This window comes from Fusarium mangiferae, assembly GCF_900044065.1.
Source record: "Fusarium mangiferae strain MRC7560 genome assembly, contig: FMAN_scaffold001, whole genome shotgun sequence".
NCBI classification, from domain to species: Eukaryota; Fungi; Ascomycota; class Sordariomycetes; order Hypocreales; family Nectriaceae; genus Fusarium; species Fusarium mangiferae.
In genome coordinates, this window is record NW_024573921.1 from 3,940,614 (window position 1) to 3,964,797 (window position 24,184).

Below are 24,184 nucleotides of genomic sequence, written 5' to 3' on the forward strand. Positions count from 1 at the left end.
AGAACTAAAGCAAGAAACAAGGTGTAACCAATACATAAATACCCGAAATACAGAAGAATATCGCCACTCATCCCTCCGCTAAGAAGATAACTCTTTATACCTCGATCGATTTAAACTTGAGTTTCTTGGAAGGATCAGGAATAGACTGTGACCTCAATCAGTACGCATGGCACTACTCATACTCATCCATCAACTTACCATATGAGCAAATTCCATGTTAGGGTATCGTTCAATAGCATCGCCCACGTTCCTGACATCATACTGTAGCAATGCATGTGCCAGAATCATCTTGATCTCGTTTGCGGCGAAGAATCTTCCGGGGCATGCATGTCGACCGTACCCAAAAGTCAAACTGCTCTGGTTCACACTGACAAACTGATTGTTCGCCGCCTTCTCAACTGACCCGCCATCTTTGGCTTCAGTACGAAGTCTGTAGAACCTCAATGGGTCGAATTTGTCGGCGTGAGGGAAGACGTTGCTGTCGGAGCTGACTGCGACAGCAGGGATCTCTATCGTTACGCCTTCTGGGATAACCTGGCCGTTGGGTAGAGTAAATGGTTTGAGGACCTTGCGCTGGAAGGAAGCTATAAGATATTTGTTAGCAAGTTTATCTTGAGGCTATTAGGCTGTGACTTACCCATTGTTGCAGGATGGACTCGAAGTGTCTCCTTGAGAAAGCTATCCATCTTCTTCATCGATTGAAGGGCGTTGCTCGTGAGCTGGCCACCGCTCTGCGATAATGCCTCTCGCACCTCATCTCGAAGTTCTATCTGCAAGTCTGGTAAAGCTGCCAAGTCGTAGAATCTGATTCTGTGTAAGAGGCACAGTAAACGGGTATAGGGAAGCGGGATCACTCACGCATTTGTGGCTGTTAGCGTCGTAGTGTGAACAGCTGCAAAGGTTAGACCCAGTTGAACCTTGGCGAGATTCTGGCTATTCTTGTCAGGAAACTTGTCCTTTCCATCGATGAGCCACTGTAGGAAATCATCTGGCTTCTCATATGATGGATCGTTCATTGCCTCGGTTCTGCTTTTGACCACGGGCTCGAGGAAAGCCTCGGCTTCTGCGATTCGCTGATACAACTTCTTTACCTCGGAAAGGCTTTGGGCACGGAAGGGTCGTAGCCAGGGGCGCATGTTCTGTACGGCACGTTGGGCACCCATGACTTCCATAGTGTAATTGATGGCTGCATCGAGATATTGTTCCGAGCGGCAGAGTTCAGGACCGATGAACATGCGGCCTGATACCATGCCGATGATACGAAGGAGGGCGTGATGAATGTTGACTTCTGTCCAGTCATCGCATGGTGGCATGGTGAGATTCATTGAATCTCTGACTTCGTTTGAGATTGTTAAACTAAGTCGAGCTGGACAATGTCAGAGAGGCTCTACAGAAGCCTTGAAAATATCTGGCTGCCAAATATCTGGATGAAACTTACACAAAGATGGAGTCAATTCTCCTTTGATGGTGTGCGGAATGATGGGTACCGATGTCTCAATCTTGGTGTATTTGGTCTCCATCGACTATCGGCATGGTCAGATAAGGTGGCTAGGTTCTGTCATGGGGTCTACGAACCTCGTCAACGGCGGCCTCCATGCTTAGAGTAGCATCAGGCAACTTCTTGAGCTCAGGGAGAAAGTCAGGTGAGATGACGATGGTAGGAGAGGCTGAATATATTAGCTTGGTGGGACTTGTGATACTCAGCAACAGATACATACTTCGCGATGTAGTTATCAGAAAAACGCCATCTTTGAACTGAAATTCTGTGAGCTTTGCCTTTATCTCAAACGAATGGTGTCCTTACCTTTTGGTATCCCGCTGAGTATAGTTTCCTGGCTCCTCCCAGGTACGCCTGTCTGCGCTTCTCCGTGTTACCGAGCTCCTCACCAACGGTAGGTATGGTCCATAGTCGAATTGAGTTGACGACTCTTGGAGCGATAGCGGCCAAAAAACAGGCAAATAGTGCAGTAACGAGTAGTGGCCATCGGTTGGCTACAAGGTCGAGAAAGGAATGCGCGTTGCCCATCGTGAAGGATTATGATTTGAGGTAGGTAAGAAAGATGGTTGTGGATATGATTGCTTATGACTTGGGTATTAGATGTTGGTAGATATGGATATTTCTGAGCCAGCCCACATACCTTGAGTTGTTAGGCGTGAGTATATATACTGACAATCATGGCAGCAAATCGCAAGACCACGCGGCCAAGATCCGAAAATAAAATCGGTTTCGGGAAGTTGTTTAATACCGACGAGCCCCTGCGTCATGATCGACACAACTACCGCGTAATAAGAACAACCCGATTCGCTTTTCAATTCTACTGTAACACAAGAGAAGGTGTGATAGCCACAAGCTCTACTGAAAGGAGTAAGCGGTCTCATGACACAGCTGCGTGTACGCGTACAGCTGTCTGGGCTTAGAACATGCCCTATCTTGCATTGCCTCGAAGCATAGAGATGTTAGCGGCCTCATCACGGCATTAAATCTGAGTGCCTAGCTTAAATTAGTTTGTTTCATATGCCCTTTGCGCCTATTGCGTGGAGGTTCTATACTTAGTCGTGATATACATTTAAGCTCGTGGGGCATGATCAACACCGAGACCGAAACCGAGAGCGACAAGAATGCAACCACAATCTCGCTCACAAGCACGAATACAAAAAGCCAAGAGCTGCCGATCCCTCAGGAGTGTGACTCGTTATCGTCATTTCAGCCATGGATCAGAGAGCGCCCAACTTAGGCATAAGCTACAGCTACGATACTGCCATTGACCGATGAGTGAAGGCGACGGTTCTAGTGCCATAATTCTCAGTTCATATTTGCAATTATCTATGGCCATTCTATCAACTGCTGTGAATCACCTGTTTCCAGTTTAGGAAGCCAACTCTGCCAATACGCAGCTAAAAGCTCCGAGATGCCCTCTACCAAACGTTTTCCAATGTCACCCAGACACCAAAAAGCACGAAACCGGTGCAGCAAAACGGCATAATGAGCTAGAATGACCAGAGCCTCGGGAATTTGCTTCTCCAAAAGCATCAGAAATCGCCACGGGATCAGGTTCGACCACGCCATCAAGCCGTGTACCCCCAGGCTGTTGGGCCCTTGAATGCGAAGCATCACAAACCCCAGAGCCTCAGTCGCCTCCTCACAGGCTTTTCTCGATTCTTCGTTGAGTTCAGATGTTTCGAGCATTGAAGCCAGTGTTGCACAATCAGCGGAAGCGACATGTGAGTCATCGAAATCTTCTTTCCATGCATCCATCATCCATTGAGATACCTTGGAGTTCACAAAGCTTGTGCTCGCTCTCTCACCCATAACTCTAGCTCCGCGATGAAGTCTGAAATAATTCACCGTGCAGTCGAGAGTCGTAGCAAAGTCTTGGTCAGCGAGACCTGCCACGGTCTCTGCGAGGTAATGCAGTGCTAAGAGGGAGGCGAAAAAGAATTGAGCTGTTGAGTTTGATTCGGAGGTATCGTCGAGACATTTATTGAAACCGCGGAGAGCTCGATGGCGGAGGTGTGTCGCGGTGTTCGTATAAGACTCGGCCGCGTGTTTGTCGATAGTCCTGAGGTGCATCGCAGATAAAGCGAGAAGCTGATTCATTAGATAGGGTGTTTTTAATGCCGTGGGTATGTAGCCGTTGGCAAGTGGCTGAAGCCGGTCCGTCACCATCATCCAGTCTGCCATGTGTTCTTGAACATGGTAGAGCAGACTCAAATGGCCAAAAGTAAAGAGTTCATCGGACTCAATCTCATGTAAGTCCAGTGGTGAGGGAGCTGGAAGGTCTTCAAATACACTGGCTGCTGGGAAAGCAGATGGCGTCGTAAGTTCTGTTTCGTATGGAGAAGAGCCAGTCTTGTTTTTCCGCGGCGGTGCGTAATGACATGTCCTCTCAGAAATGGAGCAGTTACCGCATTCTGGTCGCTAGCGCGAGAACTTTTAGCAAACTGTTGGAATATTCTTGCTAGGACGGAAGAACATCTACCTTTTCATCACACTTGATGTGACGCTTCTTGCAAGTAGCGCATCCATTACGGGACTTGCGATGACCTTGACGGACTTTCTTAGGGTTAGGTTGCATTTTGATTATTGGATGACCGACACAAGAGTCGAACCCGTGGAAATTTGTCGATAAAGGAAAAAGAGCGAGGTGATAATGCGAGTATAGAAAGGAACTCACAAGGAGGGAGAGTAACAAGTATACGAGAATGCAAAAGGGATCATGCATGGGGCAGATTTGAATCCACACTCTATTCCTAATTGGGGTTATTTCCGCGTATTCCATCGCGAGTCAGGTCGTCTAATCCCCTTCTAGTTAGAAATACGAGCAGAGAGCGACTACGAGTATAAATGCTTTTTTCTTCAGTTAGCGGGCCAGTTGCTTGAATGTTTCACATCTGTGGCCCCAATCTCTGTGCTACGACCAGTAAGTATAGTATAGTAGCTGTAGAGCGATCGCTCTTGAAATTAGTTAGTGAGCACACATCCTATATTTTGCCGAGGTGATCTACGGATGTCTTACAAAATCATGTTTGGCTGCATTTGTTGAGGTTATCGTCTGTGCCATAGACATGTTATTGCGTGTCAGATGTCCCTGCGCTTATGGCGAGCCCTGACTCTCCTTCATGATTGCATAGTATCAACAACTCTGCGTAAGTCTATCACGATACAAACTTTTCAGGAGAGCCAACAGAGCGTGTAAGCTAGAGCAGGCCAGTCAGATATCAATCCCCACTCCCCAGCTCTTGAAGCGCAAAAGGTGATTGGCCGCACCAACTGCCAATCACGCTATTTACGCTGAACACGCCTAATACGCCGTACATGACGCTAAAACAAAGTTGCATATTGCAAGAGGCTATCTGCGTGCGTTGATCAAGTGGGAATGATGAGATCAAATATATTATTGAGAGCAAGAAGGAGGATATATAAGGGGAAGATTGGTAATTGAATCTTCACTTCGACATTCCGAAACTACACTACGATTTCTTACCATTGTTTGCTCTTCAACCATGTCTTCTACTACCTTCAAACGATATTGGCTACCAGAGAAGAAAGGGTTCGACTCCCTGCAATTGAGGTCTGTTCCAAAGGAGTCACCCCAGCTTGGCCAGATCTTGGTCCGCATTAAAGCTGTCTCTTTGAACTGGCGAGACGGTATCGTAGCCATCGGCACTTATCCGTTTCCCGGCCCCGATGCCCTAGTTCCCGGAAGCGATGGTGCTGGTAAGTATTATACTGGCAGGAAACCCCGCGATACCAGCTAACGAGTCTCGAAAGGCATCGTCGAAGCGGTTGGAAAAAGCGTGACTGAGTGGAAAGTGGGCGATCGTGTGGTGGCCAACTTCACACAAGAACACATCGCTGGTCGTCTCACCCGAGATGTTGGCCTGACTCAGCTGGGCGGTGAAACGCAGGGCCTTCTGGGAGAGTACTTCATCTTTCCGAAGACGGGCGTGGTCAAAATTCCTGACTACTTATCCTTCGAAGAGGCTTCTTGTCTTCCGTGTGCCGCTCTGACGGCTTGGAACGCCCTATATGGACTGACTCCTCTCCGCCCTGGCCAGACGGTTCTTCTGCAAGGTACTGGAGGCGTCTCCACCTTTGCGCTTCAGATCGCACACGCCGCTGGAGCCAAGACGATTGTGACTTCGTCATCGGATGATAAACTGGCCAAGGCAAAAGATCTTGGTGCGACGTATGGGATAAACTATAACAAGACTCCCGACTGGGCTGCAGAAGCCATGAAAATCACAAATGGCAAGGGCGTCGATCACATCATCGAAATAGGAGGAACCTTGACGCTTCAAGCATCTTTCGATGCGATTGGATTCAATGGCCAGATTAATTGCATTGGACACATCACTAATCCGGATCCACTGGGGGCTGGTAAGGACCTTCGAGGTCCTGATGCAGCTTTCCTCGCGTTGGACCGTCTCTGTGTTGTTCGGGGTGTCGTGGTTGGATCACGAGAGCAGCTGCAGGATATGCTGGACTGTTTTGAAGCGAATGAGATTCGACCGGTAATTGACCGCGTGTTTTCTTTTGAGAATGCTCGGGAGGCGTATGATCACCTTTGGAGCTCCACGCATACAGGAAAAGTTGTTATCCGGATTCCATAGATGTTTGGTGTAGTAGCTCTCTGTTGACAGATAAATTATTAAATTGAGCTATTGCTTACTTGAGTGGGAGTGAGTTTTGTAATTGTCTGTGTAGTGCCCGAAATGCCAATTGTTCTCTGTTGATGCAGATGGATGAAGGCCTCACGGCGATGACTAACCAAGCAAGGCGAGGAAGCTGTCCCTCCACGGGTGCACATTCTTCCGACCCTCGCCGCCACATTTCCCCCATGGCGTCAGTCAGTCATCTCAAACTTGACGTATACCAATGATGGAGGTAGATAAGCCAAAGAAGAGAAAAGGGTCAAAGCATGACAAGACAGGCTGCTTGACCTGTCGTTATAGGTAATTAACAGCTCAGACAAATACCCTTCGAGTTGTTCTCACCACGTACGCAGACGGAAGAAATGCACTGAGAATACATATCCCAATTGTGGAACGTGCATTCGATTGAACCTGGAATGCGTTCGAGATCCCATTCGTCGCATCGTCCCACGTCCTGGCCACGAAAATAAGCAACCGCAGTTGGCTCAGCATCAACCGACTCTGACTACACAACTGGCTCCGTTACCGCTGAACCTAAACTCCCCCAAGAGACGCCAGGCAATGAATCACTACATCAGAGTCCTCTCAGAACTCTTGACTATAAGTAAGAGCAATAACTCATTCTTATCCGGTGCGTTTCGTCTGGTCCTATCCTGATCACTCTTGAACTAAAATCTCAAGACTTTCTCCCTATGGCTATGGAGTCACCAGCACTCGCTGAAGCCCTGATTGCATACTCGTCTGGCCACATGTCGCATTCGGACCCAAGCTATACCACAGTATCACTCGCAGCACGGTCCAGAGCCTTGTGTGAACTGTCAATGACGATCAGCCGGCCAGATCAAACTGCTTCAGTCATTGAAACCGCATTATCCGCTTGTCTCATTCTCTTGACTTCTGAAGTGTGTTTGGGAAGTCACCAGAGTTGGTACAACCACCTCATCGGCGCCAAACATCTCATTGCGTGTGCTCAAAGCCAGGCTGATGGGTCGCTTGTGGAGGGAGCTCAGGCACTGAGGTTGACATCAGAGGGGCGATGGATTCTGCGCAACTTTGCGTACCACGACATCATTGGTAGTGTAACACTGGGAACAAAACCTCTGCTCTGTCCCGAGTATCTCAAGGGTATCACGCATGAGTTCGACACGTATTTGGGTGTTGCTTCACAGATTCTTGTCTATATAGGCCAAATAACCTGTTTGGATCTCAGCACGACCGATGTTGAGATAGGCGTTCACCCGTCAAGGAACTTTCTCAGCGTCCAGCACGAGATCGGAAGCTGGACCTGTCCTGCTGGCACTTCACGAATCTTTCAGTCTGTAGCCTATGCATACCGCGGCGCTGCGCTTATCTATCTCTACCGAAAAATGCGCCGTCATCTTGAAGCAGATCCTGGCTCTTTTCTCGCCTGTGGGACGTCATTGAACACCGTTAATGATAAACTTCAGATGGCCGTGGAGAATACTTTGGATAGCATTGGCCAAGTACCCGAAAACGACGTTTCCGAGTCCTCGCTGCTGTTTCCTCTGTTTATTGTTGGAGGTGAAGTTGAACGTACTGATCAAATGGAATTTGTTCGAGCAAGGTTACAAGTGTCATATAACAAGCGAAAGTTTCGTAATATTTCGCGAGCATTAGAAGTCCTGGAGGAGCTGTGGGTTTATCGCCAGATTCAGGATGTCTTGGGCGGAAACCGACCTGATTGGGAGGATATTTTGAAGTCTAGCTCAGAGCCACTACTTCTGACATGAGGGAGACCCAGCCAAGCTTTCAATAGGATCGAAGGCATCGGATGGTCGCCCATGACTTGGTGGGTCAGTATTCAAATGATGGTGTGCCACTTGGTCAACTATGAAGCCGCCGAGTCGTAGAACTGTCAAGGTCTGTGCCTAGGCGAAACAATCGACGTTGAGCGAGTGACAAAGAACGATATGCACCTTCCACTAAAGTGGTCATTATTTAGTTACTTAATAGATAGATACTGAGGTCAAAAAAGCGGAAGCAGGGCAGGTTGGGAGCGACATCAGATCAGGCATCGTGTGAATTGTAATCGTCCACGCCCTTTTCCACATAATATATAGGGCAGTGCCTCTGAAGCAGACTGGGCGCTTGAAGTGAGATGTTCTGCAAGAAAATGGTGGCTTGCTTCCCAAATCGCAGTGAGTTCCAGGTCACGCCGCACTCTGGGCGCCGTTCCCTCAGCCTAACTGTTAACCTCGCCCTTGCCCTATACGCACCCAGCACCATCACGACAGTTAGGGACTAAAAAAGAGTTAAATCTTGAACTAGTAAATAACGCAACTAGGGAAACTTACAACACTTGGATCGGCAAATCTGCGGCAAAGGGTTGTTGACTCCGCAAGCCCACTCACAGGCCGTAACGCACGTGTCCCGGGCCTTGTAATCGCATTTGCATTTGTTGCGGAATGACCAGATATGGTCATTGAGGAAAGAAGGGACAGTGCTTGCATCATGAACATTCTCCCATTTGTCTCCCTTGCAATCACGTTCCCTAGGAATATATGAGTAAATGAATGCGTGATTCTGAGTTTATAAAAGATCGTCTTACCGATAGAAGGTAGTGCATCCATAACCTTTCACAGAGCTTGCTCGGTCACCTTTTCCATTCATATTCCCTGTTATCGTATTAGTTATAAGGTAATTTTATACAAGGAGAGGCCTGGCAATATACAGCAGGCATCGTCGTCATTTCGTGTCTCCCTATGCGAGGCACCCCCGAAGTAGGAATTGTCATACAAGGTGAAGTCTCGAGCTAATGCCAAGGAGGCAAAAAGGGCAGCAGTAACTGTAATAATCTGCATTATGAAATAGATAGGGATAAGAGTGAGTAGGAGTGACTATAAAGGTAGATGTTGAGAATCGTATAAGGAAAATGAGCGCTTTATATATCCTCAAGGAACATATTGAACTCTATACCCTGCCTTGCAAATCACCTATATAGTAGGCATGCATGATTTCAGTCTTGGCGGCTAGTAGCTTGATATGCCACTATAGTATCATAGGTGGATATAACACTCTGCCGATTACCTATTTCTGATTGCTTGCTGTGCCGCTGCAGACGCGCGAGTAGATGCAATTGCTCGGTGATTACCTATTTCTCTCCGTGGTATGAGAAAATAAAACGATCTTTATGGCCAATTGCATTGCTGTGCCGCTGCGGACACATAAGTGGATGCAATCGTTCGGCGATTACCTATTTCTCTTTGTGGCACGAGAAAGTATAATGATCTTTATGACCAATTGCATTGCTGTGCCGCTATGGATGCGCAAGTAAATGCAATTGTCTGGCGAATACCTGTTACTCTATATAATATAAGAAGATAAAATGATCTGAATGACCAATTGCATTGCTCTCCATGCTACTGAGTAGATTAGATTGAAAGGTGACTGTTTGTCTTCCTTTAGCTATACTATATAACTAAAAAACAAGCTTTTCTAAGTCCTGCCTAAAATACTGTTCAGGCAAATACAGTACTAGATATAATATATATAAGCAGTCTAATTTAAGTTAAGGTTTAGGCTTGTTAGTAGGGTGGTAGGGTGCATTTTAAGTAAGAGAGGGAAAATATAGCTAGTGCTAATAGCTTTGCGGCTTTAGAAGGAAGTTGGCGCATTTTCGAGATGCTATTGGACAGTTTCGATGAGGTATTATATAAATTAACTACTCTGCGTGGAGCTAAAGCGCGGGGAAGCGGTTTGGAACATGGCAGAACGGGGAAAGAGGAGACATAAGATGAGGTACATACCTCATGGACCACATCTAAGGTCTAATTTAAGCAAATGCCAAGCTTAGCGTAGTTACAAAGTCCAGTCTGGTGCTCAAAGTCTTCGCATATTGTTTAGCATATTGTCCGTAAAGTTCGATCACTTGCAGGTGGTATGCATCGTATTCTAAGGTATTCTTGACTACGCAGATCTGTGACGTCCGTTCTCCTCCAGCATCACCATGGTTGCCCAAAATGGAATCTAGCCGCGGAGAACGTCTTTCAGACGTTATAGTTGGCTTTGGGGGCTCAAGGCCAAGCCTGCATCCAGTCAGCAAATATTGCAAGGGACTGTGCGGCTGGAAGACCAGAGCTTTGCGATAGGCGGAGAATATTGGGGGCTTTTTGGTGACGCTTTGTTTGCTGAGTCGACCAGCAAAATTGCAAGTAGGCTTTGTTTGACTTTATGCCTCGCCGCTCGCGTAATTTCGTGGAGATTGTAAAGGTCGGCGTGCTGGGGCAATGTTTCCTGTGTTACCCAACTTGTCCACATATGCCACCTGTTTCAAGTTGTCAACACACATTTTAATTGGCCGAGCAGTATCTAATGCACCCCAGACTTATTTATGCATACCCCGTGGTTGAAAATATGACCTGATGCACGACTGGTTTATCCAAACATTTAAAGTAATCAGCAGAGAGATTGATCAAAAGGGAACTGGTGGAGAGGTCGCGGTGGCTTCTTCAAGCCAACACCCTAGAGAGGACCATGTGTTGTGCCGGCTGGAGAAACGAAGCTGCCTTTTGCGTCTCAAGGAACCCCTACGCCAGGGATGTCGACATGGTGCCCTCACTCCACAACTACGACTCAGCTGCTGGCAGACTGAAAAGACCAAAATGCTTGGTGACGGCGATGACAGGGAGTGTAAGAATAGGTTTATTGGTATTGAGTAGTTGTATATACTTTTCTACCATGAGATAGAATTAACTTCGATATAAACTGCTGATTCCGCCCTAGCGGCGACATGTTTGTCCCTGTAATCTACCGAACAATAAGCACCAGCCTCACCAGTCTGTCACCTGTGTATGAGACGAGGTCATTATCTCCGCAAAACCGCCCCACATGTAAACCATCCCCCGCTTCCCCCATGTTATCCAGTCTCGTACACTTCAATTCAATTTCAAGCTCACTTCAGCGCACATAGCTACCATATCTCATAGGATTCATCATCAGGCTTCAGTATCTGAAATGGCAGCGAAAACCCCTCACGTCCCCCATATTCATCTCCTCTGCATGGAAGAACAATTCAGCGATGCCTTCAATGTCGCCCGCAAGAGCCGCAAACTGCCCGACTCTGTCTCAATCGAGATACACAACTGCGCTCTATCCCAGCTCTCGAGCAAAGTCAAATTCGACACCGTCGTCTCACCCGCTAATTCCTACGGTCGTCTTGACGGTGCTTTTGATGACGCTATTTCTCGACAGTTCTCGCCGCGCGATGACTACCATGCTCTCACTGGCGTTGCTCAAGCTCAACTGTATAAGACGTGGCGTGGCTTCGCGCCGCCTGGAACATGTACTTTGGTAGAAATTCCAAAAGAGTTTGAAGCAAGATCGCGGAATGTCTATGGAACACGTCGTGTTGCGCTTTGTCCTACGATGCGGATGCCTGCTGACGTGAGATGGGATAAAGAGGTTGTGTACGAGTGTATCTGGAGTTTACTTTGTGCGATCGATAACCACAATCGCGTGGCGTCTGAAGATGATCAGATCCAGAGTGTTCTTATGACGCCATTGGCAACAGGTGTTGGAAGGGTCAGCCCGGAGAAGTGGGCTTTGCAGACTGTTCTGGCGATGAAGCATTTTGTCGAGGCTTCTGAGAATCTGGAGAAATGGAGTTCTTTGCAGTGGGCTGATCTCGGCAGAACCTGTGCCGAGACACAACTTACGTGGACGAAATAGGCTCTGGACACTATGGAGTATCTTACTTGGAGACCGGCTCTTCAGCAGACTCATCTATCAATTGACCATATCATCCATATGGCATAATTATTTTGCTTTATCTGTTAGCCGGCCTTTCTTTGAGTAATGAGTCAATTCAAGACTGATAGTACAATTTGATTATTACATACTCCCTACTCTTGAGACTCCTCGCCCGACGAGTCATACCAACATCTCCATATCCTATTCAATGCAAGCTTATCACATGGGGTGACATCTAAACCTTCACCCAGTCGGTTAACCTTGCACTCGTCGGTACCATCAGCTTGGCAGTTTTTCTGACAAGAGAAATCCGAACAACAGTGCATAAGCAGTTTTCGACCTGGGTGCGGATGCTCAAAAGCCCTATGCTGAGTGATGCACTGAAAATTGTCTGCAGATGTCCAACTTTCTTCAGCAGGGCCAGTTGGCTGTTGGTCGTAACGATCGTCTAGTTCGTCGAGACCAACTGCCCCGAGACAATTGATAATTTCGTCAAGATCCTCATTTCCAACGTCCCATGAGTTGTAGTGATCTTGTAAACATCCTTGGAAAGATAGCTTCAACAGAGGCTTGAGTAATTCTGAGACCTGGAGTCCTACGACCTGAGCAGAAGGCTCTCGGCCCTCTATATAGTCTTTCACGCGTCCTTGAAGGGTCGAGGTGAAGTACATGAGTTCGCTATTGCGTCCGCCTGCGTGATGGACGTTAGTATTTGCTGTTAATGTGGCAGGATGATCTTACCATTATTGATGGCCTTTGTAGTGGCTCTAAAGAGCCGCGCGAGCATTGAAAGCACCACTCTCCATGATTCATAACTCTCCTCACGAGGCTTTTGTCTACAGAGGTGTAAAGAATACGCAACTGAATTTCGAAATCCCGTTGTAAAGTTGGAACAACAGAGATAGATGTCATTGGTGCGGACATCGTGCAATTGCTGACAGAAGCTACTTAGCCTTGTTTGGGATTTATCCCGAATGAAGTCAAGATATCGGCGACCGTTGGATGATACCGGCAGTATGAGCCCCCAGGACGAAGAGAGACGGAAACAGGGGCTATGCCATGTTCTTCCTTGTTGATCCGATACGTGACATCCCTCCATGATGGGAAACTTGCAGCCATCACAATAGTATGCAATGTCTCGACAGAAGTGTAGCATGCAGTAGATCCCACCGTCTTGTTGATGCCAGTCACTCTTCTTCGTGAAAATTATTTCGCATTTATCACAGGTAAAGTGGTGCTTGTGGTATTGACGATCAAAGGCTCCTATAAAGTCACCTATGATAGTCTCCTGGCACTTGAAGCAGTGTATATCCCTTCGCCGAAGAAAATCTTGCTCGCACAGTGGTTTTGGTTGAATGCCATTTTCTTCTTGTGATAGGAAACAGTCACTTTGAAGAGTGACTCCGCAGTCCTATACCGTTCACGTTAGCTGAGACAGTCCAATTGTTGTTGTTGTTGTTGTACTTACAGAGCATGTAAAACATTTCGCATGCCACTTTTGGCCTAACGCTGTCACTTGACGACCTGTAACTCTCTTGGAACAAGCGGAGCAAGTAGATGAAAGTTCAGACGGCAGGGAGATGTCCCATGTACCTTGCCAGGAGATCTTGCGGTTTAACCTGCTAACGGAATTCTTTCCTCGGAGCTGAGATCTCCCTGTATCTGTGGTGTATGAGCTCGCCCACTCTCGTGATTTTCTGATTGACGAAACGTCGTCTTTCTGGGAATCGACTGAACCCTCTTTCTTCGTTTTGGTAATCTCCGTATCAGAGTCCACATTGCCCACATGAAGCTGCTGAATTTCAGAACGAGCCTTGATAAAGACCCGTCTGTATGCCTGGCTGTTGATCACAACATCATCGAATGTAAAGTCAAGTTCAGAAGGTGCAATACCAGAAACGGTCTCGACGTCAAAGTAGCTGAGCTTAGCAGCATCATTATCGAAAACAGATTCTATGTCCATTTTGACACTAGGATTGCAAGATCGCAGGGACTGTGCTTGCGAGGCAGCTGCTTTTATCCTTGGCGCATTTGTACGTATATCCTTTTGGATGTTGGACAAGGTCTCACTAGTCCTATCAGTATGGAAATAATAATGAAAAGAGATTTATACTTACAGTTCAAGAAGATTTAAGAGAAAGTTTATGGATGACTGTTGCCCTCTCAACGCACCCAACAGCTCTCTTAGGCGGTCTTGGTTCCATATGAATTTAATCTTAGCCCAGAGTCCCGGGTTTTCAGACCGAAGGCTTCGCGTTTCAGCCTCCAGACAGCTGAAGACAATCATGCATCCAGTGAGGGCCGCCTCAAAAACCATCCAAATTTCTGTTTTTGATGCCCAAGCTTGTGCGAGGTCGTCTCTTTGAAGGATCTTCGTTTGAAGTTCTGAAAGGCCGATGCTAATGATCGTTGACTCCGAACATATCATTGCGATGATAGCTGGGACATCCTGGAACTCTCCAGCGAGATCATGAAGCTTTTTGCAGGTCGCGAGGCATGTCGCAGTCAATCCCACCTAAAGAAATGTTAGCTTCCCGCGACTGCGAATACTGACAGTGCTGTTTTTTACCACTGAGCTCGCGATGGACAGTGGATCCATCGCAAAAGGTCCAGCTAGGCTCTGATCATCAAGTCTACAGAACTCATATAGTGAACAAGACGATACAGTCGTCGAAATGAGGGGTTACGTGTTTTTGTTGAAACGAGGCTCCCAGTGAGAGCCTAGAGAGTTGAGCTGATGGTGTGCACAGCCTCAACAGACAGCCCCAAATTCCCAAAGAGGCTGCCAAGGCTGACTTGGAATACCATAGTTGACATACAGATCAAATGGGAATTCCCTGTTTGCTGAAAACCAATGATAGATAAAAATAGAGCTGTTGTGCCTGACGATACTTATGTTAACGTAACTAGATCCCTCAATGGTCGTTGCTATCAACGATGACCTGAGTAATGACAACTTTCATCTCCATTCCAGGATATGCCGCAACGCGGAACTCAATCACCCGATCATCGTCATCACTATCCTTTCCTCGATAACGGTCTGATGAAGTTATGCTATTCCCTTGTCTAGTAGCAATCTCCAAGCCTTTTTTTGCAGAATTTGATTCAATGACACCAGCCCTAAACCCTCCCGTGACCGGTGCATCAAGTCCCTAGCAAACAATGAGTTCTAGTTAGGCTTTTCTTTGCAGGCCTACGTACTATGGCGAAATGAAATCGTTGAGTTTCGTCCAAATGTGCCCAGAAAGACAGGCCGCTAGATGCCCTTACATGATCGCTATACGCAGTGAACGTCATTTGTGCATAAGGGTTCACCGGGTTAGGCGCCACCAAGTACTTTCCAGCCTCGAAATAGCTATCATCGAGACGTATGTCGAACTGGGTAGCGTTTTGGACGGTACATTGATACCAACGATGTTTGTCTCTGATCTCATCTGATGGGACAGGCGTCATAGCATTCAGAGTCTATAGACAGTGAGTAAACTCCCATGGATGTAAGTTGACTGCTGCATACATCTTTCACCTTCGCAGCCAACTTCATCGGAGGATCAAGAACTGTGTTGATATCGATGGTAACCATTCTGGGCGTTGAAGAGTTGAGGTGAAGTATGTTAACTACGTGTGGGGAAAATCGAGAACCAGAGGAACAAATATCCTCACACATGGTGTTATGGACCTCTGTTTATACCTCGTGGGCTTCTGAAGTCTTTGCATCTAGATCTTTGATCTATATAAACTATTGAACTTTAAGTTCTTAGGCGCCATGAAAGAACGCGGGGTCAAGGAATGACGATTATCACTTATCCCAAGAGCTTTCCTTCTGAAATGGTAAATATAAAATTGAGTATTTCAAAATGGACGGCTATTACATTCCTTATCATACGCTGGGGTTCGGTGCATTCTATCTCAGTCATAGTATCTTTCGGGAGTTTTAATAAACTCGTGAGATATCTGATTTGGCTGAAGCGCACTGAAAGTGAACCAGACTAGTGGCGGGCTATCATTTGACTATCAGCCGCAGACGTATACTGTCGAATGGGAGTTCGCTAGTTGGCTATCATTCGACAGTGGTTAGTCGGCTATCGAACGGTAGCTCCCGGCAAAAAGGCCTAGCCCGATGATCCGCCTTCGTCTTCTAGACGTGTTTGCAGGTCACTACCACAGCAAACTTGAGTAAACAAGCAACATACTAAACCTAAAAAATGTCCCTTTATGCATAAAACGACTCTCTTTTGGGCTGGAGGTAGACTGCTCGGAATTAACTGATACTTGGCAACCAAAAGGATTAGAGCCAAGGGTTCAAAGCGGGGGCTCAACAAGGTCGATAATTAGCTAGCTCGCATTTGAATGCCCTTGATTGGGTATCCAAGCACACGGCCCTTATGATGTTCCTACTTTGTGATGTAGTGGTACTTGTTGAAATGCAAGACTCCTTGCGCCTCGGGTCGTTGAGATTCCTAAGTCCGGAGGCTTCACACATATTTAAACCCGGGTATAGTCACTGATCTTCCAAAATACGATGCCTATATCAGCTTACACAAAGACGAACGTAGCATTATCAAAGACCCCATTTCCTACCAGAATGTCTACCACTACGACATACCCCTTCGACCCGACTACAGATATCCCTTCCCTTGCCGGGAAAGTGATCTTTATCACTGGCGCAAACACCGGCCTTGGAAAAGCGACTGCCATTGAATTGGCCAAGCATTCTCCTGCTCATGTCTACATCACCTCTCGCCACCCCGCCAAGGGGAATGCTGCACTAGAGGAAGTCAGGAAGACAGCTAGTGAAAGCACTAAGGTCTCTCTGCTAGAGCTCGATATCTCCAGTTTCGAAAGCATCAAGTCTGCGGCTGCCGAGTTCCTCAAGCGTGAGGACAGACTCGACGTCCTCTTGCTGAATGCTGGAGTAATGGGCGTTCCACCAGTCCTAACTAAGGATGGATACGAGATGCACATGGGAATCAACCATCTCGGCCATGCTTTGCTTCTCAAACTTCTCAAGCCAGTCCTTGATACGACGCCCGATGCTCGTGCTGTGCATCTCAGCTCTGCTGGATTCCGTCACGTCGGACCGGCGGGCATCGAGTTTGAAACCCTCAAGTCCGCTAAGAGCGAAACGGCTTTACCCTTCCGATACGCTCAGAGCAAGCTTGCGTGTCTTCTGTACGCCAGAGAAGCAGCCAAGCGATATCCCGAATTCAAGAACATCGCCATCAACCCAGGCGAAGTTCAGACAGAACTTTTTACTCGTGAGCCAGGAGATGACTTGATGAAACACCTACAAGAGAACGTGGCTTCTAAAGTCGCGATTCCCATTTCAGAGGGTGTCAAGAATCATCTTTGGGCTACTACTGCTCCGGATATTGAGAATGGAGAATTTTATGAACCTGTTGGAAAGACTGGTGGCTTAGAGGGACATGGCTTGGATGATGAGATGGCGAAGAAGCTTTGGGATTGGACAGAAGAGCAGTTGAAGAGTCAGGTCTTGTAATTTGATTTTGCTTTATTCCTATAACCCGAATTGTTCATGGAACTAGGGCACTTCGCATCGTCGAGGTTCTTGACGGACAGCAGCAATTTTGGTCTCGGAGACTCCTTATGTGTAACATATCATAACATACCGAGGCTAGTGTAATGCATCGGACTTCTTGCTCTCTTATTGTCCCTTTCTGCCCATGTCGGTCAACCAAACTACAAAACCCCGCAATATTCCTCACATCTGCGTTCGCTTCAACGCGTACTAAGCCGCGATGGTAGTTACGCCCCCGCCTTTCTTGGTAACGACAAAACGGAGTACAAGGCCCAGTAATACAGACCCCAGCTCTTTCCGTTTATTTTCAAGAATAGCTCTAAGCAGTTCTGGAGGAAGAAGCTTACAACAAAAGTAAAAAAGGACAAAAGCCGAAAAATTGGTCCCAAACGAAAGGAATGCTTCAGGGGATGAAATGGCGCCAATCCATCTCTGAAGCCTCCTCCACCGAGCGGAGAAGAAATAAACACCCAAATGCAGTGCGACACTCCCACCGAGTGTGATTCTTCTGAAATTCTTCTCAGCATGATCTATCATCGAGCCCAGCGGTTCGAAAGCCCTGCTGATCAAGGAATCAACGACAAATGCGAACATCCACGGTGAAAGGGCAAGTGACCGAAGTACGGCACAAACACTGTTCTTAGCATGGTAGAATAGTCGTTCTAGGGTGTTAGTCCACTCATCATGAAGACGAATCAAGTCAGGCTCATAGATATCCATAAGGGAGCGCTCTTTGTCTACTAGAACACCTTCTTCCGTAAGATAGAAAAGTAATTGTGGATTTCCAAAGTCGTACTGACGGATCGATCCGATATCGTAGCTTTGTTGACTTGGGAGTAGATTAACCGGAGTAAATGACCATGTTCTCCAGTACCGATGACTCAGAAATAGCAACGGCTTTTTGCTTCGTACATACAGGCCATTGCCGTTTCTACGACTCTCCAAGGGGATTGCAATCCTTGTGGTTGGATCTTGTCTCATTCTGCATTGCAGAAGACCATATCTCCCTTTCCTGAAGCTGTCGCTCGAAACTGGCATTTCGATGTGTAGGCCCTTGTTTGTCATCTGAAATGGCGGGGTAGGCATGCCCACATTACAAGGGATAAAGTCTCTACATTTCGAAAATGCAGCCGGAGACGTAGCAAGCACTCCTGACTCTTCCGGGGCATCTTCTGGGAGGTGCCAGGCCAATAATGTCTGATCATCTGAGCGTTTCATAATCTCCTCTTGCAATCTCAGGAAAGCATTTGTGCCCTCACCGTATAGTAGAGGCATATTGATTCCGAATATACCCAGCAGGCAGTATGCTGTGTCTTCGATTCGGGTTGTCTTGCGTTTCGAAGCCCAGCTCATCTTTTCAGCAATGCTTGCTGTTTGGAGTCTAGATTGTAAAGGGCTGTCTGTGAATGTCCGCAGGCGGAATAAAAAGGTCTCGTCTACACCGGTGATTTGCGTGATAAGGTTGGATATGTCGTCTCTTTCGTATATGGCTGACCAATCGTTATAGAGAAATATAAGCCTCGACGGGGCTATGAGTTCCTGAAGGGTCCAGCCTCGTTCAAACCAACGACTCTTTGCAAATGACGATTCTGGCTCGTGAATGTTGGTGCCTGGCGGAACATCTGCTAAATATGTATAACATATTTCCGATCGCTCGTACCAGCTCATCATTGAGTTGATAGCCTCTGACAGCTCAGCGCTGCTCGTCTTGTCGATACAGCATGTATCGACCCAGGCATGCCCATATCCATTCGCAAGAGCCAGGGCGCAAGCTTTTTTGATTTTTTCATATCCAGATAGCTCTGTCCCTTTGTTATTCTGCATATCTTTGAGGGTAACTTCTTGTCCTTCGACCCATGTATGGGAAAGGATCACATATTTTGGGACATTGTGATCCATGAACTCCACCACCTCGAGGGTGTTCGCATCTAGCAGCCTCATTGAGAAATCCTAGGCAATAGGTGACGAGAAGAGGGGTGTAATAAAAGGCGATGTCAGAAATTTAGAGATAAAACAACAGACAAAGTAATATGGCTTAAGACAAGAAGGATTTGTAAAACAGAAATTGACAATTTAAATGTGTAGCCGCACTCATTTATCACCCATGCATTCAGCTGGTGACGTGGTTCGAGGAGATTGGGTCGCTGGCCGTGCTTGGCGCTGCAGAACACGCTGATCACAACAAAAAAAAACAGAAAATGTCAAAGGCTCTAATTAAATCAGGAGTTTAAGTAATGGCAAGTCTTGGTCTCAAATCATAGAAGCCATGAACAGCTATTATCTGATGAAGTCAGAAATGCCCAAGCCTAGATCAACAGGTAAGAAGTATATATAAGTCATACGAAACAAAATTCATGTACAAATTGGATTTAATACCTTTTTAAGTTCAGTGTTAAAATCTGTTATTTATGCTGGATTTATATTTTGTTTTGTCTTTTACCCACCTTTCAGACGTCCTATGGAGACCTTGAGAAGTTTAATTGCTTGCTCAGCATGGTTTTAAACTCCAAAAAACCCCAAGCCTAAATGATAAAGCATTCGGCAATGAAGCTTCTATAGTCTATGTCCCTAGTTACCAAGGAATTTATAGAAGAACGAACAGTCATGCAAGTGTCCATCCGCACTCTCAGCATACTGCGGACAAACACCCCATTCCGTATATCCGAGCTTCAAGTAAAATCCCCTCGCCGGGGTATCCGAAGCTGTATCCAACAACACCATCTTCTTGCCCAGTTCCTCCTTTGCGAATCTCTCTGACATCTCCATCAGCTTCCTTCCCAGTCCATGACCTCTTTCTGCTGCGGAAACCAATAGTTTGCCGACTTCGACTTTGTGTGAATGAGTTTCCTTGGGGTGAGTCACGAGCGAAATTGTTCCCACTGCGGTGGTGCCGCGGGCGAGCACGAATAGGGTAGCTCTGGGGTTGGGGCCGAATAGTTGAGGTGATTGAGAAGACCAGAATTCCATGGCCTTGGTGGCGGAGAGAGGTGCGTGGAAGCCGATTGAGGATGCAGATGGATCATCGTTGACGCAAGATAGAAGGAGTTGGGTGAGAGAGGGTTTCCATTGTTCTAGCTTCTCGGGACTAGTAATTTGATGTAGCGTGAAGCCCGCTGGGAATTCGACAGCAGTTGAAGAGCCCATTGTGTTACTCGGTAAATCAGGAATGGTTCAAATTTGCTATGTGAGGTGTAACTGTCCTACCATACCGCTATATATAAGGCTAGTATAGTTGTCCGCATGAGTCATTGTAGATAGTGACCGAGCTAAATTATGTTACAAAATCACTTTATCTCTTATTCCCTTTACAGAATGCGAGGTCTCGGCTATCTTCGGAGACACGCGCCGAACTAGACATCCCGTAACTCAATGGCTCCCTACTATTCTGAGGTTTATCGTGGATAAACTTACTACCATGAATCATGAATTAGTAATCGTGATTCACGCCCTCCGCACGACATACGCGTCTCAAAGTCAAATATCCCGCGATCCCCGCCCCTCAAACCGGCCAATTGTTGACAAGTTCCCGAAGACCCTCCAATCTAACCGGCTTCTTGAACGTCGTGTTCATTCCAAACTCATCAATCATTCGCCGATTCTCACTCTCTATAGGGTCTGCCATAAGTCCGACGATGATGGCGGGCTGAAGGTTGTTCTCGCGCTCATGCTGTCTTATGAGAAGTGAAGCTTGCATGCCGCCCATGACAGGCATGGAAATGTCAAGCAAGATCATCTTGCATTGATCGGGGTGCGCTTTGTACAGGTCGACGACTTCTTGGCCGTTCCAGGCAATGTTGTATTTGAGACCGAGCTTATCGAAGTGTAGCTTCATCACTTTCATATTGATTTTGTTGTCGTCGACTAAAAGGTACCTGGCGTCTTCAACCCATGAATTGGTTTCCTCAACATTTCCCGACGGGGGGACAGTTTGCGCCGAAGCATCTGACACTTTATTATCTGCTTCACTCATTCTGACTGTTTGCTGATTGTCATTAGACGTGGGGTCCTGTGCTGACGCGTCAGCGTCCGAGCTTCATCCGCATTGACAGTTTGGTGGCTTTAACGAACCGTGTTGGATCAAGATTTATAGACAAAACTTGATGTTAGATGAGACCGAGATGAGAGGCGATGAAAGTGAGTGAGATTGAATAAGTGGCGGCCTCTTGACCTTTGTTGTCGTAGCATTCGAGGGTTGACTAAGCGTCGTGGAGCTTGAAGGATTATATCTGGGTCTCAAACACATTGCGATCAGCAGTGTCAGTGGGCCAGTAAAATTGTTAGTGTCTTCCTTACAACGTTGGAATATTTCGAATAGGCCATTTATTAGATTTGGTCCTATAGTTATTATACTAGAGTGTAAAGTTGCAGGATACGTCCTGATTGGCTCTGGCGTATGTGCTCAGGTCCTACGACTACAGCCAGGACTATAGAGCTCAGCCACCATCACCGCCTCCTCGTAACCATTCGCTGCCAACGCCTATTAAAATGGAACATATGAAAGCTCTCCCCCCATCGTGAGCTCCGAAACATAATTTATTTATCCAAAAATTGCCATTGGCCCCTTCAAGATGTTCACACTTTTCCCTCGTTTACCACCAGAACTTCGCGATAAAATCTGGTACCACGCCCTATCGGAACCCCGCCAACCAGGAATATGCCAATGGAAGCCAGGCTGCTGGATCCCAAAATACCTTACAGCAGAAGACCATGGTTGGTCCGACGACGATCCAAACAACATCCGTTTAGAGTTTCGCCCCGACAAGCTGGGAACGCCAGTTCATATACCCATCGTGGATGTCAATCAGGAAGCCCGCCGTGTTGCGCTAGCTTGGGCTCGTGATAACAACATCAGGAATCGATACAAAAACGGCAAATACGACTTCAGGCGGAGGATGGACAATGACAGAGATATCGTCTACTTTCCCAGCAATATGATAGATGCTGCGGATATAGAGGCTCTTTCTCGAGGGGCTCAACCAGATCTCATTGAGAAGAATCACACCGTGGCAACATATATCACAAGCTTGGCTATACCTGCCAGATTCCTGCGCACATCAGATTGGACGCCTGATACCTGGGAATGGCATGAGAATCTTGAGAAGATATACGTCATTAGTGGGAAACAACCCGATCGAAAGGGTCAGTGGGAAATTGATATAACCAGAGGGACAAGCTTGTTTTGGACAAGGGAAACTCGCAAATTCATTCCTCAACTGGGAGCAGATAAGTTCTGCAGTACGGGTCTGTTGGAGACGATCATGGAGGATAAGATGGAGCTTGGGGCTGCACTCTCGCGCTGTCAAGGGCCGTCGAGAGAGTCGTTTGAGATTCGTATATGCTCAGCCATAAGAAGGTGAGTGGTTTTGTCCCTTACACAATGACATACTTACGTGTGTTCAGATCCCCGAAGAAGCCGTCTCGCACGGTAAAGAACATGAAAAAGATGTTTGATGGATGTTTAAGCACGGGGGACCGGAGCAAAGGTTGCCGATGAGCCTTGGCAAGAGCTGGCGCATAGAGAAACAGATGCTTCAGCCATACATAGATTATCTGTACTGCGGACAACTTCGACAGTGGCTTAGAATGTTACGGTGCTATCAAGAGTCATAGAAAATACCATCTAGTAAGGCAGTGTAGCTATAGGATTAATTCAAGTTCCAACATCCTATCGACAGAGCCCTTCCATCGATCCAAAGTCATGTCTCATCATAATAATACATTACGAAGCCAATCCACCTTTTCGACCAGCCTCCTTGGCCTTCTCACTACCGGCCTCGAAAGACCCAGATGAAGCCTTGCCGCCCTCAGAAGCAATCTTTCGCTGAATGATCCGTTAGAATCTGATATATGTTTAGATACGTGGTTGACTAACCTGTTTGTCGGCGTCCATGTTGGCAAAGCCGCCAGAGTGGCTGGACTTTCCGCCCTTGGAAGCAATCTCCTGAACTTCTTCTTTAGGTCTATGCTTGTTAGGCATGATAATTCTATACTTGAAACTGATGAGGCTGGACATACCGGTTGGCAAAGTTGCCAGGGTTGGGGTTGTCTGCGCCAGTCATTTTAATAGTTATGTAAATAATTATACAACAGGTCTTCTCTTTTTGAATCTGTTCAGCAAAACTGACTGGAAGTCTTCATCTTCAAATACTCGTCTGACATATAGTCCTAGTTGACGACGCGTTACGGATACGTCTACATGACGTCTACGACTCCACGCGCCCTGACCAATGCGCTGACTCGATTAGCAAATGTCTTATTTTCTATTACTTCCATATGACGTTTCTGAACAAGCAAAACTAATAAAATTCACGGCTGAGTGATGCGCTCATTCTTCTAATGACGCCCAAGATATTGCTTTGTTTCTTAGCAACAGCTCAAAACGACCTGTTATTGGTGTAAGCTTAAAGTGGTCTGTGGGTTTGTAGGGTTGCTCATCAATTCAACAAGATCTTCCAAGAATTAGAAGAGATTTTGTCAGCTCAAATAAAGTAGCTATGAGCATAATTCCGGTACAACTTTGGCTTACTGCAGTGTGTTGTGTCCCCGAGGATCCAGTCACTTATAACACCAGCGCGCCTCATCAGAAGATGTGAGTCGTGCTTATCTCAACCATGAATTAGAATATGTGTTTGGACAAGGAATTTACACTCAAGAGCAGCCATATGAAAATCGGTTCAGTAGCCAAATCTAAAGTCAAAGCAATTCTCTATGAGTTTTACTGGTATGAAGCAACAATTTCAAATAAAAAATCGAATGATAATCCGGTCACTGAGCAGCACGGCA

The 24,184-nt window shown here is 46.7% G+C and overlaps 14 protein-coding genes across 14 annotated transcripts; 5 read left to right on the plus strand and 9 right to left on the minus strand.

The window, feature by feature from the left end:
* Positions 1-94: 94 nt before the first annotated feature.
* Positions 95-2,026, minus strand: FMAN_01766 (putative cycloheximide-inducible protein CIP70 (cytochrome P450 family); the record flags this gene model as incomplete). Its single annotated transcript, XM_041822667.1, has 8 exons — positions 95-145; positions 199-584; positions 638-804; positions 859-1,366; positions 1,439-1,523; positions 1,576-1,667; positions 1,719-1,755; positions 1,805-2,026. 8 exons carry the CDS (start codon positions 2,024-2,026, stop codon positions 95-97), a joined length of 1,548 nt encoding a protein of 515 aa, XP_041677111.1.
* A 798-nt stretch (positions 2,027-2,824) lies between these two features.
* Positions 2,825-4,076, minus strand: FMAN_01767 (uncharacterized protein; the record flags this gene model as incomplete). The annotated part of the gene is made up of 2 exons (XM_041822678.1): positions 2,825-3,919; positions 3,981-4,076. 2 exons carry the CDS (start codon positions 4,074-4,076, stop codon positions 2,825-2,827), a joined length of 1,191 nt encoding a protein of 396 aa, XP_041677112.1.
* Positions 4,077-5,004: 928 nt separating this feature from the next.
* Positions 5,005-6,114, plus strand: FMAN_01768 (putative Alcohol dehydrogenase; the record flags this gene model as incomplete). Its single annotated transcript, XM_041822689.1, has 2 exons — positions 5,005-5,218; positions 5,273-6,114. The coding sequence occupies 2 exons, from the start codon at positions 5,005-5,007 to the stop codon at positions 6,112-6,114; spliced, it is 1,056 nt and encodes a 351-aa protein (XP_041677113.1).
* A 734-nt stretch (positions 6,115-6,848) lies between these two features.
* Positions 6,849-7,907, plus strand: FMAN_01769 (uncharacterized protein; the record flags this gene model as incomplete). Its single annotated transcript, XM_041822700.1, has 1 exon — positions 6,849-7,907. The coding sequence occupies one exon, from the start codon at positions 6,849-6,851 to the stop codon at positions 7,905-7,907; it is 1,059 nt and encodes a 352-aa protein (XP_041677114.1).
* Positions 7,908-8,383: 476 nt separating this feature from the next.
* Positions 8,384-8,978, minus strand: FMAN_01770 (uncharacterized protein; the record flags this gene model as incomplete). Its single annotated transcript, XM_041822712.1, has 4 exons — positions 8,384-8,418; positions 8,472-8,668; positions 8,726-8,792; positions 8,849-8,978. 4 exons carry the CDS (start codon positions 8,976-8,978, stop codon positions 8,384-8,386), a joined length of 429 nt encoding a protein of 142 aa, XP_041677115.1.
* A 2,152-nt stretch (positions 8,979-11,130) lies between these two features.
* On the plus strand, positions 11,131-11,844 carry FMAN_01771 (uncharacterized protein; the record flags this gene model as incomplete). The annotated part of the gene is made up of 1 exon (XM_041822723.1): positions 11,131-11,844. The coding sequence occupies one exon, from the start codon at positions 11,131-11,133 to the stop codon at positions 11,842-11,844; it is 714 nt and encodes a 237-aa protein (XP_041677116.1).
* A 173-nt stretch (positions 11,845-12,017) lies between these two features.
* FMAN_01772 (uncharacterized protein) lies at positions 12,018-14,464 on the minus strand (the record flags this gene model as incomplete). Its single annotated transcript, XM_041822734.1, has 5 exons — positions 12,018-12,556; positions 12,607-13,276; positions 13,334-13,934; positions 13,983-14,380; positions 14,435-14,464. The coding sequence occupies 5 exons, from the start codon at positions 14,462-14,464 to the stop codon at positions 12,018-12,020; spliced, it is 2,238 nt and encodes a 745-aa protein (XP_041677117.1).
* Positions 14,465-14,780: 316 nt separating this feature from the next.
* Positions 14,781-15,445, minus strand: FMAN_01773 (uncharacterized protein; the record flags this gene model as incomplete). The annotated part of the gene is made up of 3 exons (XM_041822745.1): positions 14,781-15,017; positions 15,067-15,330; positions 15,380-15,445. 3 exons carry the CDS (start codon positions 15,443-15,445, stop codon positions 14,781-14,783), a joined length of 567 nt encoding a protein of 188 aa, XP_041677118.1.
* A 1,002-nt stretch (positions 15,446-16,447) lies between these two features.
* Positions 16,448-17,362, plus strand: FMAN_01774 (related to alcohol dehydrogenase homolog Bli-4; the record flags this gene model as incomplete). Its single annotated transcript, XM_041822756.1, has 1 exon — positions 16,448-17,362. One exon carries the CDS (start codon positions 16,448-16,450, stop codon positions 17,360-17,362), a length of 915 nt encoding a protein of 304 aa, XP_041677119.1.
* A 249-nt stretch (positions 17,363-17,611) lies between these two features.
* On the minus strand, positions 17,612-19,342 carry FMAN_01775 (uncharacterized protein; the record flags this gene model as incomplete). Its single annotated transcript, XM_041822767.1, has 1 exon — positions 17,612-19,342. The coding sequence occupies one exon, from the start codon at positions 19,340-19,342 to the stop codon at positions 17,612-17,614; it is 1,731 nt and encodes a 576-aa protein (XP_041677120.1).
* A 627-nt stretch (positions 19,343-19,969) lies between these two features.
* On the minus strand, positions 19,970-20,545 carry FMAN_01776 (uncharacterized protein; the record flags this gene model as incomplete). Its single annotated transcript, XM_041822778.1, has 1 exon — positions 19,970-20,545. The coding sequence occupies one exon, from the start codon at positions 20,543-20,545 to the stop codon at positions 19,970-19,972; it is 576 nt and encodes a 191-aa protein (XP_041677121.1).
* A 355-nt stretch (positions 20,546-20,900) lies between these two features.
* On the minus strand, positions 20,901-21,371 carry FMAN_01777 (uncharacterized protein; the record flags this gene model as incomplete). The annotated part of the gene is made up of 1 exon (XM_041822789.1): positions 20,901-21,371. One exon carries the CDS (start codon positions 21,369-21,371, stop codon positions 20,901-20,903), a length of 471 nt encoding a protein of 156 aa, XP_041677122.1.
* A 598-nt stretch (positions 21,372-21,969) lies between these two features.
* FMAN_01778 (uncharacterized protein) lies at positions 21,970-22,758 on the plus strand (the record flags this gene model as incomplete). The annotated part of the gene is made up of 1 exon (XM_041822800.1): positions 21,970-22,758. One exon carries the CDS (start codon positions 21,970-21,972, stop codon positions 22,756-22,758), a length of 789 nt encoding a protein of 262 aa, XP_041677123.1.
* A 362-nt stretch (positions 22,759-23,120) lies between these two features.
* On the minus strand, positions 23,121-23,460 carry FMAN_01779 (CON-10 conidation-specific protein CON-10; the record flags this gene model as incomplete). The annotated part of the gene is made up of 3 exons (XM_041822811.1): positions 23,121-23,222; positions 23,274-23,361; positions 23,417-23,460. 3 exons carry the CDS (start codon positions 23,458-23,460, stop codon positions 23,121-23,123), a joined length of 234 nt encoding a protein of 77 aa, XP_041677124.1.
* Between the last annotated feature and the right edge of the window lie 724 nt (positions 23,461-24,184).